This window comes from Leuresthes tenuis, unplaced genomic scaffold, assembly GCF_036924035.1.
Source record: "Leuresthes tenuis unplaced genomic scaffold, fLeuTen1.0.hap1 SCAF_4, whole genome shotgun sequence".
In the NCBI taxonomy this organism is placed as follows: domain Eukaryota; kingdom Metazoa; phylum Chordata; class Actinopteri; order Atheriniformes; family Atherinopsidae; genus Leuresthes; species Leuresthes tenuis.
In genome coordinates, this window is record NW_027325358.1 from 25,471,664 (window position 1) to 25,487,645 (window position 15,982).

Sequence of the window (15,982 nt, forward strand, 5' to 3'; positions counted from 1 at the left end):
GGATTTTATTTGAGCTTTTCTAACATGGTCACTGAGACTGCAGCCAGAAACCAAAACAACAAAAACAAAACCCAATATGCTGGATTTCTAAAGCGAGTGCCACAGTAAACACACAAGCCGTAGACTGAATTTTTAATAAAAAAAACATTAGTTCAATCTTTAACCATGTTACATTTACACAGTGTTGCATTGATTAAACTTGGACCAATTTACAATGTTTTAAAAATAAAAGCAACCTGTGACGTGACATAAGGGAAATTTAAAAGAAACAATGAAGAAAATAAATGAACGATTTTCTCATCCAGCAGAACACGAACACCATCTATGACTTCTGACTGAAGTGAGTGCAGGAGCACTGCCACAGGTCGAGTTAACGGTCGGCACTTTAAAGGCACAGCGTGACCAAAACCAAATGTGTAAAAACCAAGAACTCTTAACTGCAGACTTGGCCCGATTATTCACAACAACAAATAACGTCTTGAAACTCCCATCATCTTTTAGAGTAACAGTCACTTGAACAGGCCAAGTCCTCCTAAACTTAAATTCAACAGTCTCTTCGTGTCAGGGGCAGATCGATCCTGGAGGCTTTTGTGGCCGAGCTGCCTGAACACATTTAACATCAACGCTAATGTCAAAGCTTCCCGCGCTCTGACTCAGTGTATGTCATCGCTGACTGGCTTCTGGTTCTGGTGGTTTCGGGCTGGATCATTGAGCATCCATATCCGGTGGAACTCCTTGATGAAGGGTTTCACCAGGTCCGGCTCCTCGGTGATGAGGATGTTCTCCATGTTGCTCTGCACTGCTGTCAACGTCCAGTTGAGGGACCCGGTGATGAGCAGCCGGTTGTCCAACAGCGCAAACTTGTGATGCATGTGTACAGAGGCCGCATCACACCGCACACAGATCCCTGAGGAGAGGAGGGAGAGAGTGCGGTGAAACCATTGCATCCCTTAGCAGTGCACAGTTTTTGTATTTATGCAAACAACTGCTTGCTGGCAAGCAGGTGAGCTGTTTATGAGTAATCAAGTTTCTGCAGATGGTAACGTTCAGTTATGCTGCTGTGCAAAAATTTCCAGCAATCCCTCAATTTTTATGTGCTGTTGGGAAAAAGGTGCAGTGATCTATTGAAACACATATCAACATGAACAGAATACAGTATATTAGTCAATTCTACCAAGCTCTGAAGTCAATATTTGGCATGAGCACCTTTATTCTTTAACACAGCCTGAACACTCGTAGACAAGCTTTCTTGTAATTTCTTTAAGCATTCTTCAGGAATAGTTCTCCATGCTTCTCAAAGGACATCCCAAAGCTCTTCCCTGGATGTCGGCTGCCTTTTGCTCCGTTCTCTGTCAGATGATCCCACACTGCTTCCATAATGTTGAGGTCCGGGCTCTGGGGAGGATTCATCCCTGATTCAGACCTGTTGCCACTGAATTTCAGTCCACTTCTTGTGTCATTTGGCATAGCTCAGCCCTTCCTCTTCCTTAGTTTCCCTTCCTTAAGAATGACTTCTTGACAGCCACCCTTCCATGGAGACCATTTCTGATGAGGCTTCAGTGAACGGTAGACTGATCAACTCATGGGGCTCGATGCATCTCTCAGGTGCTGTGTCAGGTCTTTGCTGTATAACTACCTATTTTTATGGACTGTTAATCTTCTGAAGATAGTGTTTAGGCCTGCCGTGTCTTTTGTCCTCCACTTGTTCAGTTTCCTAAATTTTTTATGACACACTGCACACCATGCCCAGATCTGCCAGTCTTCCAGCCGATAGTTCTTTGAGCATCATCGTATCGGTGCAGATATACTATTTTACGTCTGTTTTTCGTGTTCTCTTTGGCATTTCTCATAGATAAAACAAAGAAATGAGGATAAATGATGCATCTCTGCAACAGACTGCACATATAAAGTGCCTAAAGGTACGATTTAAAGTTGGTTCTTTGCTAAGCTCTCCGTTATGTGAATATATAAGACCGGCTTATTCTTTGAATGTGATCTCGTTTTATGCTTAAATGATTCATAGGTCAGTGTTAAGTGGCTTAGAAAACAAACAAAAAAATACCATTCCTCTGAAAATGAGAGGAAAAGCAGCCAATGCCTGAAGGACCTTCATATAGCCTTGGGCACTATTGCTCACGACCACTTTAAAGATCACAAGACAGTTTGGCGCTTTGGAAATAAAGAGACGGGGTTGGCTGAGGACTTTTCTACAGTACTGTCTTTAACAATCATGAATGATTAATCAAGGTGCTCTTTTAAGACTGAAAAACAATGATTTCTAAATAAGCAGTGCTGACACCAATAACCAAGCTGGAGCTGTGAAACACAGCACAAAATAACACAGTCAAACCTCTCTAACCTCTGTAGGCATATACTTTTATGCTCACTTCTTCTTACAGCCAGATGTGCTCTCAAAGCTTTGGCTTCGAAGTGCAACTTCTAAAACCTGTGGCTATAATCTTATCTAAAAGCTTAATATTCTAGCTTTGTTGAACACACTTAAAAATCCATTTTCTATACCCGCCTCATCCAACTCAGAGTCGCAGTGGGTCTGGAGCCTATCCCAGCTGTCGATGGGCGAGAGACGGAGTACATCCTGGACAGGGTTGTCAGTCACCTTGTAATTTCCATTTCTAAAATAATTACCTGCTCAAGTTTAAATATGCTAATGAGTCTGCAGTTAAAAGAGAGTGGCTGTAGGGCGTAACAAGCTGTGGCAGCTGGCTGATTGGCAGGAAAAATGGCCCGAGAGCTGTCAGCTGAAACAATGGAATGGATTATAAAAACTTGTTCAAAAAGGTGTCGCAAGAGATGGTTGTTCCCAGTTATCTGCGTCTAAATTTGGAGCAGGTATAAACAAAATGGTACGGTTGTAAAAGAGAAACATACAGGTACAGACCAAGGAAAACATCAAAGAGTCATGACAGAAAATAGAAACTGTAAAACAAAAGAAATGAAAGGCAAATGTGTAGAAACAGGCAAAACGAAATGGGAGTCACACTCAGGAAAGCTAAAGGCAAACTATTACTAACACCTAAAGAGAAGAAAATAAGGTTACAGTGGCCTAAAGAGAAGCAGCCGTGGACTGTGGATGTATGCGTGAAAGAGATATTCTGTGCTGAATCACCAATCTGCATTGGGCAAGGAGATGAGGCTGGAACTTTTGTTTGGTGCAGGTCCAAAAAAAAAGTGATGTTTGAGGAAAACAAGCACATTTCCATAAGATGATATGGGGTTGATGTCGGGTAAAGGACATGGAGAGACGGCAGCTAATACCTCAGTAGGTGGGCGTTGACATTTTGGACATTTTGGCCACTTTTCTCACATCATCAATCAAAAGGAGGTTCAGTGATGCTGCGGCCTTCTTTCAGCATGATAATGCAACCTGTATGGAGTATCCAAACTTTGGAACCTGATAGATGGAGACTATTGCTTTTCACTGGTGAGGGAACGAGATGCCTCAGAGAATTTAAGCTGTTATTAAAAACAAAACACTAAATGGTATTTAGTTTTGGCTTCTTGATTTCACTATTCTTTCCTCACAGTTGCGTGATTCCATAGTTATTTCCTCTACTTCGTCTGAAACTAGAACAGTAACAAAATGACAGAGCTTTCTTTTTTAAGTGCCTCACAACGCCAGAAGGTTCAGCTGTTAAATGCAACTGTTTTGTTTCATATCCGTTTATTACAAAATAAAAAATCAAAGTGTGGCGATTCCATAATTTGTGCCCGCTGCTGTAATTACCAGAACTGGGTTTTGAAGAGTAATTTTCTGAGCATTCCTCATCCAAGAAAACACCCCACAGGCCCTCTGCGTGGCTTTTTTCTTTTTTTTTTTAATGGCTTTTTTCTTTTTCTTTTTTCACCAGGCGAAGACAGACAAAAATTATGGGCAAGAGTAAATGGAACCAGCGATAAAAGATCCCTACCTTTCCAATTTTCACCCAGGGACACCAGCAGTGTAAGAGCCTGTGCACAAAAGGGGAATATTCCCTTTACCTCAGCCAGTGGCAGCAAGCTAAGCTACTGTGTGCTGGAGGCATTTATGCTCAGCAAGAATAAATGTTTCTGCAAGATAATCATAAAATATAGTATGAGAGGGAGAGTTTATTGTTCTTCGTGCCAAAGAGTTTTTTCACGAGGTTTGCAGTCACCATTCACTAAAACACACACACACACAGAAATCACTTTGCCTAATAACGTCTGCTGTCTGGTTGCCAGTTTTGTACTTACTTAATTCTTACCTAACCACACGCAGTGGCGGTGATTTACTAAATGCAGAGCGGGCTGCGAGACAAAGTGAGACAGCATGAGTCAGACACGTGGCACAAATCTTTCAGAGCACCATTTCTCTGACTCACTCCAGGGCTTGTGGTGGCAACAACCCTCCACTCACCCTGACACTCCATCTTCTCGGTGTTCACCACTGAGAATCATCTGGGACTTCCTGACAATGATGCTTGAATTTCGAGAACATGGAGTGAGCTCCTGTTTTTGACAAAGACCATCATCATACTTCCCGTATCTCAAGGACATGTGTCTATAATAAAGGTGTCAAAGAGACTTTTTTTTTTTTTTTCAAACCAATACTATCTCTAAAAGTGCTATATATGTCTTGCTGGGTTAGGCCACACTGCTACATTATCAGACAACTTGAAGGAATATGTATTTTCTAATGAAAACAGACAAATAAGTGTCCCTTACCAGCCTTGCGGAGGACCCCTATCTGAGAGCCAGTGATGGCCGAGTAGTCCTTGTCAGTAAGGACTCGGATGGTCACGCCCTTGCTGTGCAGCAGCAGTACAGCCCTGCTCAGATCATTGTTGGAAAAGGAAAAAACACACAAGTCCAGAGAGCTGGAAGCAGACAGGATGCGGCGGAGAAAACGGGAAAAAGACGTCTCTGCGCCATGAGGTAACGAGCAGAAACAGACACTGGAGGGGCAGAAACCAAGAAAAAAAGTTAGCTCGCTGTGCCAATTCTTACGCTTAATGCCCACTTAAAGTTTGGATTTCAAGGTTAATTTCCAGAGTCCGACAGACATATCAGTGGGCCTGTATAGAGCTATTGGCATCAGGAAATGCATTCACTGATATGCCAAAAGTTTTACAGAAGTTTGTGAAACCATTGCAGAACATAATCTGTGGATTTTTGTCTCAATTTTGTTGTGCAAAGAATAAAAACAAAATTGTTAGGCCATGAAACGTCAATGAGTTGGTAATTGCTTAACAAATAAAAAGTCTTTTTGAAGCAGTTTGCCTGGGATTAAAGTAAAAAATCTACGAGTGAAACAATCAGTATCAGCTATCAACCACGGGCCAAATGATTGTCTTCAACACTGATATCAGCATTCCAACCTAATACAGATTTAAACTTTATCTATGATTTCACATTCTGTTTGGTTATGTTTAGGCATTAAAATTAGGATTTAGAAAACATCATATCTTAAAAAAGGCACTGATAACATAATACATTTAAATCGTACTATAACTATTACTTAAAACTTTAAAACATACTCCAATACTGAAAGACAAGCTTCTAGGTATGGGTGTGGCACCTCCCTGACATCGTGGTTTATAGACTATCTGACTGCCAGACCACAGTATGTCAGGATGGGGAGATGTGGTTCTGGAACACTGGAATGCAGTATTGGAGCTCCGCAGGGTTCCGTTTTGGCTCCTTTTCTTTTCACTGTGTGCACGTCGCACTTCAGGTACAACTCAGAGTCCTGCTACATACAGAAGTATTCTGATGAAGCGGCTGTTGTGGCATGTGTGCGCGGTGGACAAGAGAAGGAGTACAGGGACCTTGTGGCGTCCTTCAATGGCTGGACCAAAAAGAACTGTTTGCTCCTGAACACTACCAAAACCAAAGAGATGGTGGTGGACTTCAGGAGATCTTAAACTCCATGCCAGTCAGTCTGTATTGATGGAGGGGAGATAGAGACTGTTCAGACCTGCAAATACCTGGGGGTGGTGCTGGATAATAAACTGGAGTGGTCTGCCAACATAGAAGCAGTGTACAGGAGGGACCAGTGCCGTCAATGTCTGCAGTGACATGATGTGTATGTTTTATCACGCTGCCATTGAGAGTGCACTGTTCTATGCTGTTGTCTGCTGGGGCAGTTGCACTACAGACAAAAACTGTAGGCGCCTGGACAAATTGGTGAAAAGGGCTGGTTCTGTGGTGGAGCAACGAGTGAGGAGGAAATTATATTCTGTTTTGGAGAACAATAAACATGCTCTCCACAGCATCCTGGCAGGTCAGAGGAGCAGCTGCAGTGAGAGGCTCATCAGGACTGGAGGTTCAGGAGGTCCTTTGTCCCCACAGCCATAAGGCTTTTTAACAGTGACTGCTGTTTTTCTCAAATTTAGTTATTTATGTATTAATTTATAATTATTATCATTGTTGTCATGGTTCTAATATACAGTTATTTATACGATCATCCCCCACTGGGGGATGAATAAAGTATTCTACTGTTCTATTCTTCTTTGGTCTTTCGGCCTCTGCAAAACACAAGAAATATGGCACGAAAGACAACTCCCACTAAAATACAGCAGAAAGTCGTGGAGTGCCACTAAGCAAAAACTAGCACCCTGCATCTTTACAGTAAACTGCTAAATAGTTTCTGATCCACATTGAAAAATTCAATTACATTATCAAAAAAGTCCTGACGCTGACATGATGAAAACCACAAATAGCTATTTTTTACTTTTCACTTACCGAGGTGAAGTGGGAGTAAAAATATGCTCCACACAAGCCACTTTTGAGGGGAAGAACAGGACCTCATTGAGGGTTCTTCTGGGCCTGAGGCGATTGAAGAACCAGCCAAGCAGCTCCAGACTGAGAGTGAGGGCCACCATCCCCAGACCAACCACCTTCATGGTCACCATCACTGACATCTACCACATAACATTCAAAGATTTAATGAAGTCCAGCTGCATTGTATTTAAACACTTAGGCTAACCAACCCAGGGTTATGATGACTTGACTCTTCTCTTACTTGTTTATTGACATTTTCAAATGGATCTTACAGTCAATTTCCTTGTAAATTGAAACGTCTTTGCTGCAGTCTTTTGCCACTGTGGGAGACTGTAAAAGCCCTTCACCACAATACTCTAACCTAATAAAAACTATTTATTGTCCAGGAAAAGGCTCCTTTTCCGCACTTAACTCTCGCTTGTGATGTTTCGGGGACTATAACGACTGCTACAGTGTATACGCTGAATTTCACAGCTGTAGCTGTTGAAGGTCAAACTGATTTCAGCTACCCTTTTTACATCGCCGGTGTGTCATTTTCTAAAAGATCATAGTTTCTCTTTAAATTGTTTATATATTTCAAGCAGTCGGACAACGTTCTAAACATATGAAGAAGCCTTTAATCTGTCAGTTGATCAGAAAGATGTCAATCACAAAATTTGGAGAGACATAGTTTTGAACTAATTATGCAAATCCTGTTAGTGATTAGAAAGTTTCAACTTTGTAATACAGTAGCAAGCGTTGCCAGTCCCTTTTCACTGGGGCCCCAGTATCGATCAGCTGTAACCCAGTAAATACTCCTACAGGACTAGTAGACAGAGTGGGGAGCATTTGAAATAATAGTAATCGGGACACTAATTTTTCTTTACAATATATTCAACAATGCAATTTCATTCAAAATGTAAGCTGAAGTTATCTCTACAAGTATGTCTAGCTGTGAAACCATTTGGATCGTCAAACTTTGCCCAAATCAATTTAATTGGTTATGCTAAAGGATGATTTCATACCTACATGGAAGTATCCATCTGCTTCCATTTTTTCTAACACAGACGAACATACTTTCATTGCTCCACAAAGCTATCAATGTACAAGCTCCAGAGATGATGCTATGTGCTGAGCAAACACTTTTAAGGCCAGAATATACTTTCTTTTTATTCTACCTATTTGTGTACAATGCCTGTTACCAGAGGATTCCACCAGGAGCCACAACAGATGACTCATGCAGGAAAAAAATGTGCCCCCTCCCCATTTCTCCATCATTTGTCTCCATGCATGTTTTCCAAAACAGCACTGATCACCAATCAATCAATCAGCAATTTTTACAAACATCGTAAAGATACAGATAACTGCGGACTTTCTCTACAAGTTTGTCTTCAAAACTTCCCGCCATTTTTACCTCTGCTGACCCTATGACCCTACATCCGACCAGTCACCTACAATATTTTGAGCTTACGAAAGCGCAGCATTTATTTTTGAGGTCATGCACAAACTATACTCCAAACAAACCCGGGATACGCTAAGATGAACATGCATCTCCACAATTAAAAGTAAGTATATTCCCGCTGAAAGTTAGCTCACACCACCTAGGGCTGGATGGGGTGGACAACAATTGATTTCACAACAAAGATTACAAAGAGCCAAAAATCATACAAAGCAAAGAAGAAGGGGTGAACAGCTCAGACGAAAACTTTTCTGGACAATTGTCTTTATTTGAACACTTAGTTTCACTTCATCACAGATCAGACCTTTGTCCACTTTGACTTTTCTCTTTTCCAAAGCAAAGCAAAGCAAAGCTAAACGAACAACGCATACAGTCCCACAGATTTATTTCGCTGCCCCCAAGTGGCAGCAAAAAGCTACAACATGCAGGCGTGCGTTAGCTCGGCACCAGCGGAGGACTCAAGAAGAATTATGTGCAGCCTCTTGGACCTCTTGGGCCACTTTAGTGTCGAAGTATTACGGTTAGTGGATGTGGTTTCTAAAGTAACATGAGACATTACTTGTATGTGGCCGGAGTTGTATGGTTTAAATCCACCTTGCAACACGTCGCAGCAAGAGACTGCTTAAACTCTTAACCTATCTGGGTCTGTAAAGCCTTGTACACGATGCCAGTCCAGTGCAGTAGCACTTGTGGCGCCACACAAAGTGAAACACAAATTGGTCCTGTTTAACTCAAATCAAATCAACTTAAATGGAGTTGTCTGTGAGGCGTTGCACATTGTCCGCAGCAGGGTGCGTTCCCAAGCACGTGAGCGGTCACGTGAACTGAGGCGTGTGAGCGAGAATTTTTGGATGCAGCTCGTGGTAGTTTGGGAAATCACAAGTGACACTCAGAAGTTATGAGTTCATAATGAAAATGACTTTCAGAACTAAACTGTTTGTTTGTATAAGTTCATGGTGCGGGTGATTTTATTCTTCTTCACGAGATTAATAGCCTATATTTTCTACTTCTCCGGTTGCTTGAGTTTCAGCGTTAGCTTAAGGTAGTAGCAGGAAGAGGGCATTGCAAGTTCAATTAATGCAACACACTGTACTGCACATTTCATACATGTAGAAAGCCTTAACTCTCAAAGATATGATTTGTGACATAACCTGTGCTCCAGCAGAGCTTAACATTTGTCAGCGCCCCTGGTTACAGCCTATGGACATTTTCTCCATATTTGCTCAGGAATGGCAAAGTCATACTATTTTTTTAAGTGAAAAATTAAGTATTCCCTTGAATTTCATCAAATAACTAATTGTCAGTTTTATTAATAAACAATGGTTAAGTCTGAGTCATTTGTAAACTAACATTAAAACTAACTTTAATTGGACTGCTTTAATGCTACAGGTGCAGTGGTAACAGCTTGTTGATGGTTTTTGAACCAGTACCACACAGCAAAGAAGGCAAAACACAGACGCTATTAAAACTGGACCTTTCAAGATTATAGAGTCAACAACAGTGCAATTTCAAAACATCAAACAGTGTATTTCCAGAACGCCACACCTTACTGTGCTTCTGTCGCCACCACGCGGGAATACGCAATGACAGTCAGACCGTTTCGTCATTGCCGGTCGAGTTGAGTGACGTGTCAGATAGCCAATGGCTGGCAACGGAGCGCACATTCTCCCCAATCATTTTGATCGAACGGTTGCCGGGGGCCAGGACTTAGGGAGGAATCCGTTTGCTAAGTACTGCAACGTGTATTTTAAATACGGAAAGGTAAACAAGCTTAAACTTTTCCTAGTTAACGTTTAACAGTCGCGTTCTGTTTCATGGTTAAGGCTCGTTGAGTCATAAGCAAAGACGAGTTCCTAGCAGAGGCCATTCGATTTGTATTTTTGTCGTGAGGCGATTCAAGTTGTTCAGAAGATAAACAGCAGAAATGCTAACGTTAGCCTGCTAACTTACCAATAGTATGGTGTAACAACTGCAAACTTGAATCGGGTCAGATATTCTGACATACTTGGTGATATTAGCCGAACGCACGTGCTGGCTTTGTTTAATCTGTCTGTTGTTGTTTTTTTTTGTTTTTTTTTTATTGTCTCATTCACTCAGACTTTTCCCAGTTCACGTAAAATGGGCCGCCGCAAGTCTAAAAGAAAGCCTCCCCCCAAGAAAAAGATGACCGGGGATCTGGACAGTCAGTTCACCTGCCCCTTTTGCAACCACGAGAAGTCATGTGATGTCAAAATGTAGGTCACTAACGATGTCCTTCTAAACACAATACACAAGTTTCTCGTTTACGTTGGATTGCTGACAACTTGTCTTTGTCTACCTTTTGTCACCACAGGGAGAGAAGCAGAAATACTGGAATAATATCATGTACAGTCTGTTTGGAGGAGTTCCAGACTCCCATTACCTGTATCCTTTTTCACACCTGTATCACAAGTGACATTTTCTACCCATACAGTAATGAAATGATGATCTAGAACTGGAAGGTGCACCTGAATTTCACATTAATTTAGGCCATTTTTAACATTAGCTTTGAACATGAAAGTAAATTTTTGATGAGGCAGAATTATGACACAAACAATTTCAACTTCTTCTGGGAATTCTAAAAAGATTCCAAATCATCTGCAGCGGGGCTTTCTTCGGGCTCTCAGTTGTCGTAGTAGCTGTTAAGATGATATCAAATGAAGTTCAACTGAAACTGTGAACGCACTATAGGTAATTCAGCTTTCAAAGGGTTACACCTACTGCTGGAAAAGAGGATGAGACCGCAGTGTTGTCCTCATCACTACCATGATTGCTGTGTACACTTTTAATTCTTCTGAGGTGTTTTGGTGTACTGATTGTGTTGCATACAAGAGATGTTCGTATCACATTTTCAGTGTTGCGTGTCAGCGGGAGCTGCTGAAAGCAGAACTGGGGGAAGTAGCTCTCACCGTGAATTTCTTTAATGTTTGCTTTCGTTCAGTTGCCAAACCAATCGGACCCGCGAGAAGCTGCCACGTCAAACAGTTACTGACTTCAAGCTGTCGCAGGCAGAAACATTTTGTTTAAGTAGTAAAATGAATCAATAATCACGCTGTAGCAATCTGTAATCCAGTTGGTCTAACAGCACAACTACACCGCCGCATCTCCTCTGTGCTCAGCCTGCAGAAATGTTCACACCGTGACGGTTGTGTTTGCTCAGTCACGGTTCTTGTCAGCCAGAAGCGTCACTGTGGGCTGCTTGAGAAAGGCAGATGCTCGTGCATGTTTTTGAAGTTCAGAGAGCTGTGTAATGGCGTCTATACCTGCAGTTGAATCATTCAGATTTAGGCTCGCATGGTGTGAAGAAAACTGACTGGAGTTGTCCTCTGATGTTTGCTTACGTCTTAACTGGCAGGAGAACCTCGCATTAAGCTTGATTGTCCTCCATGAAGTTTGAAAAACACAATGGAAAATCAGACAAGTCAGATCAACAAGTCGGAGCTTCTTCCTCTCTTCTTGCGTTCCGCAGCTCTGATTGTAGTGCGACATTAAACATGCAACTGCTACTGTCTTGCATGTTGAATTAAGAATCAAATTAATGTGTCTTAACAATTTAGGACGCTCAAAAACCAAGTCAGCGATGAGAACAACGTTACAGCCTTTTCCTGTTTTCCGTCAGCTCTCATAACTACCCGCAACCACTGCTGCTTTTGTCTCATGGTTTCCAGTTAAAGTGGGAAGAAGTTCACAAGCTTCTAATGGGTGCGTTTCCATTGGAAATTAGAAGAAATAAAAAGTCTCTCACAAATCTCTTTTGTTCGCTTAGAAAGGTTTTGCCTTTCTCAAATAAGCTTATTCCTATAAGAGAAGCTGGAAACATGTTTAGCAAATGAGTTCAAATATAGCAAACATTTCATTTTAGTACGTGGCTCATCATGAAAAGTCCCCCCTTGCTACTTGCATAGGAATTAAGAGGATAAACAACAGCCAGGTGCAGCCAATCAAATGCAATCAAATCAGCAGGTGCGAGCGTCTCTAACAACAGAGGTTTTGGCAGTTTGCTGGAATGGAACATTCAGGTCTGAGTTAACGTAATGCAGTGCAGTTCTGGAACAACGTCCTTTGGACAGATGAGAACAAAGTGGAGATATTTTGGTCATGATGTCATAATGCACTGTATTTGGTGAAGCCCAACCATATCACAGGACAGCACCACAGCTTATTTGCACAAATTTGACTGAACTGCTGTTGTGGGAACTTAAGAGTTGTGCGTAAACGAGTGCAAGTAAACTTTAGTGAACCGAAGCAGAAATTATTGCTGCCATAGATGGTTGACAAGCTGTTGTATTGATTTATGGTGTATTTAGCTTTTCCACACACTACCTCTGAAGTACTTTGACTCTGTTTTATGCTTGATAAATGATAACAGTGTTATGTCATGTGTTGCTGATTTTCTGAGGTTGCATTGACTCGATATGAAGATCTGTCAAGCACCAGATTTAAAAACTAAATATCCTTTAAACTTAGAATTGAAAGATTGTCTACCTACTTTTTTCAGAATATGATAGCTGGGTTGCTGCCCCCCCCCACCCCATGTATTGGGTTAATGTAATTATAATGTAAGCTCTTATTCTGTGCTATAAATGTCTCTTTTTCGTCCTTAATCCAGTACTCATTAGATCTGTCAGAGCCAGTTGATGTGTACAGTGACTGGATAGATGCCTGTGAAGCAGCCAATCAGTAGCCCCCGTGGACATCAAAGTATCTCAGGAATTTGGATAAGATGAGCATGTGGCTGGTGGAATATGCCCATTTGGATCAAGAGGGTCAAAGGGCATGGTAGAAACTTTCAGTAGTATTATCGATAAGTTTCGTTGGTCACTGTGAACGGCAGTCCAGCTAATAAGGCCTCAGCGAAAACCTGCTCAGAAGCATTTCTTTCATCCTGAGTTTTTCCCTTCCTGTTTCAGCCCACACACCTAGTATTGACACTTGTGGGGTATTGCATCAGTTGTTCTGTGCAGGGCACCATGATTTATCCTCACACACTCAGTGGGAATATCTGTTTGATGCAAGTTAGTAACATGATATTTAGTTTTGACGATTACAGATAGTTTGCTTCTACCTGCCAGATATAGTTAGCTGAACAAATGTAAATTTTACACAAAAGAGCGGCAGAGTCAAAGAAAGAGTCGGCTTTTTATTGTGAATCCAGAAAAATTACAAACAGGTTAGCAGGATGACGAAGGCAGATGAGTACAGTATTTGTGTATTTAAAAGTTAAAACAAGAAGTTTCCTGCACATTCAGTCTTGATCCAACAAGGACACCGAGAGCAACGTCTGCTTGGAGAGAACATTTCTCTCAAAGCCTTCGCTGTCAGACCTTACAAAGTCTGGGATGGAGCTTGACGTTAATGTATTTCATGTCAACACCTAAGCTGGATGATGCCACATTTTGCAATTAGTATTGCGGCTCATTTGAATACTGTATTTCATCCAAGTCTCTTCTGTATGTGTGAAATAATCCATATTATTCACTCTCATTTAGGCCAGTGTTGCTGATTTCTTTTTTTTTTTCTCATAGTAATTATAGCTAAAGCCACTCATAGACTCTAGTGTCACAGCGTTAGGTCATCCTGTTATGTAAAGCAACAAAATGTATCTCATTTATACTTAGCTGCTCGTTTCATTGGTTTTTTAATTGTTCATAATCAACTCAGGTTGCAGTTAACTGAATGTTTTCGGCTCACTAAATGAAATAACTCTTTTCAAGGGGAATAAATAATTTTTGTTAAGAAGCATTGGAGCGGAAATGTTGTTTTCTTTTTCTTTCTTGAAATCAATCTGTAATGCTGAGCGATTATTTTCTCATATTACACAACAATACTTTAGACCAAGAATAGCTCTGTTTTTTTTATTATTTTTAAAATTTTCTTCTTTTTTTTTTACTTTTAATGTGTGGTCCAGAAAATCATGAATAAATTTGACTTCATCATTTGGTCTCGTTTCATGTGTCTACTTTGTGTAGTGCACTGAAAAAAATGCATTTTCCGTAATTGTCAAGTTCAATTATGGTCAGCGATTTAAAAAAAAAAATATATATATATATTTTGACTGGCCGCAAAGTTCCTGACTGACCTCTTTCTGTGGCACTCAGTTTCACTCAGAAACTGACTGAGGCTCGTGAGTTATACAAGCAGCTAGGCATCGTAGCTTTATGGAAATAGCAGTAAAAGAGGGAACTATTCGATTCATCGGCTTGATGACGTTCACCCACAAATGAAGAAACCTTGGGCAGTGTGTATTCTGTGCTGCAGGATGGTGTGTGTGGGATTGCACATTAAACTGACAGCATGTTCCAGTTCATATCACCAAGAAAGCTGCCACCCAGTGCAACGTCGTGGCTTATTCGTGTGATTTCTTTCTCTCTTTTATATAGTTTTAGCAGCAGTGGGTGTCTGTAGTACAGATGAATAATCATTTTGGTCACTATTTTTCTGTATACATCTGCTGACAAAACATGGAAATTCAGTCCGATATATTTGATGGGAAACACTGTTACACACACCTCATCTAGAGCTGAACAGCACTGGCTGACAGACGGGTTCATGCTCATAAAGAGAGCAGGTTTGGAGTTTAGTCGATCTGCCAAAGAAACACTCAAGTATATATTACTTCAAAGTTGAATATTCTAATTTATAATCCATCCATTTTCTATACCCGCTTAATCCAACTCAGGGTCACTCCTTGCGATATTTTAGAGTCGCCAATTAACTAGACATGCATGTTTTTTGGATGATGGGAGGAAGCTGGAGTACCCGGAGATACACGGGGAGAACATGCAAACCACACAGAAAACCCCAGGTGGGATTTGAACCAGGAACCCTTTTCATACCTACAACCCCAATTTAAAAAGTTGGATCACTGTGTAAAATGTAAATAAAAATCAGAATTCAATGATTTACAAATCATGTAAACTATTATTTCATTCCCAACTGAACATTAAAAAATGCATCGGATGTTGAAAGAAAGACATTCTACTAACTTTTGATTTGATGGCAGCAACCATCAGACAACCAGACAAAATTGTGTTTAATTTAGATTATATAGTTCACAAAAGGTAAGATGTCAGGGTTTTACTTCAAAATGGCCTTTTTTTTATTGAGTTCATGCTGTTCCAGTTTTGATTTATTTTCATAAACAGGGTTGTCAGCCACTAAAAACATGCTCTTTTTTTTCTTTTTAATGACAAAAAAAACCATGTACAATGGAACCCCCTCATCTTGCAAATGGGACGGTCTGAAAGCCCATAAAGCACATTTGAATAATTACAGCAATTATATTTAACGGGGCTGAGCGCAGTTTCTGTGTGCAGCTCCCAAACTACTGTCCTGTGGCATCTGTGAGCATGGCACATATTTAGAAGTCCAGTATCCATTCATCCCCGCAGAGCACAGAATTTAGCAGAGCACAAATGAAAGAAGACACAGTGTAGCGAGGCCGTGCACCAGACAGGGATGAGTGATAATAGATGGGATGTGCAGTGCCTGCCTGGTCTCTCCACCCAGGAGGAGTGTGTCCCTGCATGTGTGCGCTGCACTTTGTATTGTATTTGATGATGGACCCCAGCTGGAGAGGTATTGACGACGCCTTATGAAACATGCTGGAGGATGATTACAATGGAGAATGATTATCACTTAGTCTCTCCTCTGTCTCTGCCTGTCCACTCCCTCCCCCTGCCTTCTATTTCTCTCTCCTTCTTTCTCCTCTCCCATTCAGCACGCGAGGTCAAGTGTCACTCCGTCTCCGTTGTCAAGGCTGCC

The 15,982-nt window shown here is 41.2% G+C and overlaps 2 protein-coding genes across 2 annotated transcripts; one reads left to right on the forward strand and one right to left on the reverse strand.

Moving 5' to 3' along the window:
* Positions 1 to 210: 210 nt before the first annotated feature.
* Positions 211 to 6,902, reverse strand: pld6 (phospholipase D family, member 6). Its single transcript, XM_072383866.1, has 3 exons — positions 6,724 to 6,902; positions 4,705 to 4,934; positions 211 to 907 (listed from the first exon to the last, which is right to left on the reverse strand). The coding sequence occupies exons 1-3, from the start codon at positions 6,900 to 6,902 to the stop codon at positions 654 to 656; spliced, it is 663 nt and encodes a 220-aa protein (XP_072239967.1). The 3' UTR covers positions 211 to 653.
* A 2,924-nt stretch (positions 6,903 to 9,826) lies between these two features.
* Positions 9,827 to 14,154, forward strand: LOC140304687 (transcription elongation factor 1 homolog). The gene is made up of 4 exons (XM_072383427.1): positions 9,827 to 9,961; positions 10,298 to 10,434; positions 10,533 to 10,603; positions 12,838 to 14,154. Exons 1-4 carry the CDS (start codon positions 9,842 to 9,844, stop codon positions 12,900 to 12,902), a joined length of 393 nt encoding a protein of 130 aa, XP_072239528.1. The 5' UTR covers positions 9,827 to 9,841; the 3' UTR covers positions 12,903 to 14,154.
* Positions 14,155 to 15,982: the final 1,828 nt, after the last annotated feature.

Excerpts from the sequence above, each read along its gene's own strand:
- LOC140304687 (XM_072383427.1), top strand. The coding sequence starts at position 9,842 with ATGGCTGGCAACGGAGCGCACATTCTCCCCAATCATTTTGATCGAACG. Across the intron at positions 9,962-10,297 it reads TGTATTTTAAATACGGAAAG|ACTTTTCCCAGTTCACGTAA; the intron begins GTAAACAAGCTT and ends TCATTCACTCAG. Across the intron at positions 10,435-10,532 it reads AAGTCATGTGATGTCAAAAT|GGAGAGAAGCAGAAATACTG; the intron begins GTAGGTCACTAA and ends TTGTCACCACAG.
- pld6 (XM_072383866.1), bottom strand. The coding sequence starts at position 6,902 with ATGTCAGTGATGGTGACCATGAAGGTGGTTGGTCTGGGGATGGTGGCC. Across the intron at positions 4,935-6,723 it reads TTTACTCCCACTTCACCTCG|TGTCTGTTTCTGCTCGTTAC; the intron begins GTAAGTGAAAAG and ends CTGCCCCTCCAG. Across the intron at positions 908-4,704 it reads AGGGGTCCTCCGCAAGGCTG|GGATCTGTGTGCGGTGTGAT; the intron begins GTAAGGGACACT and ends TCCTCTCCTCAG.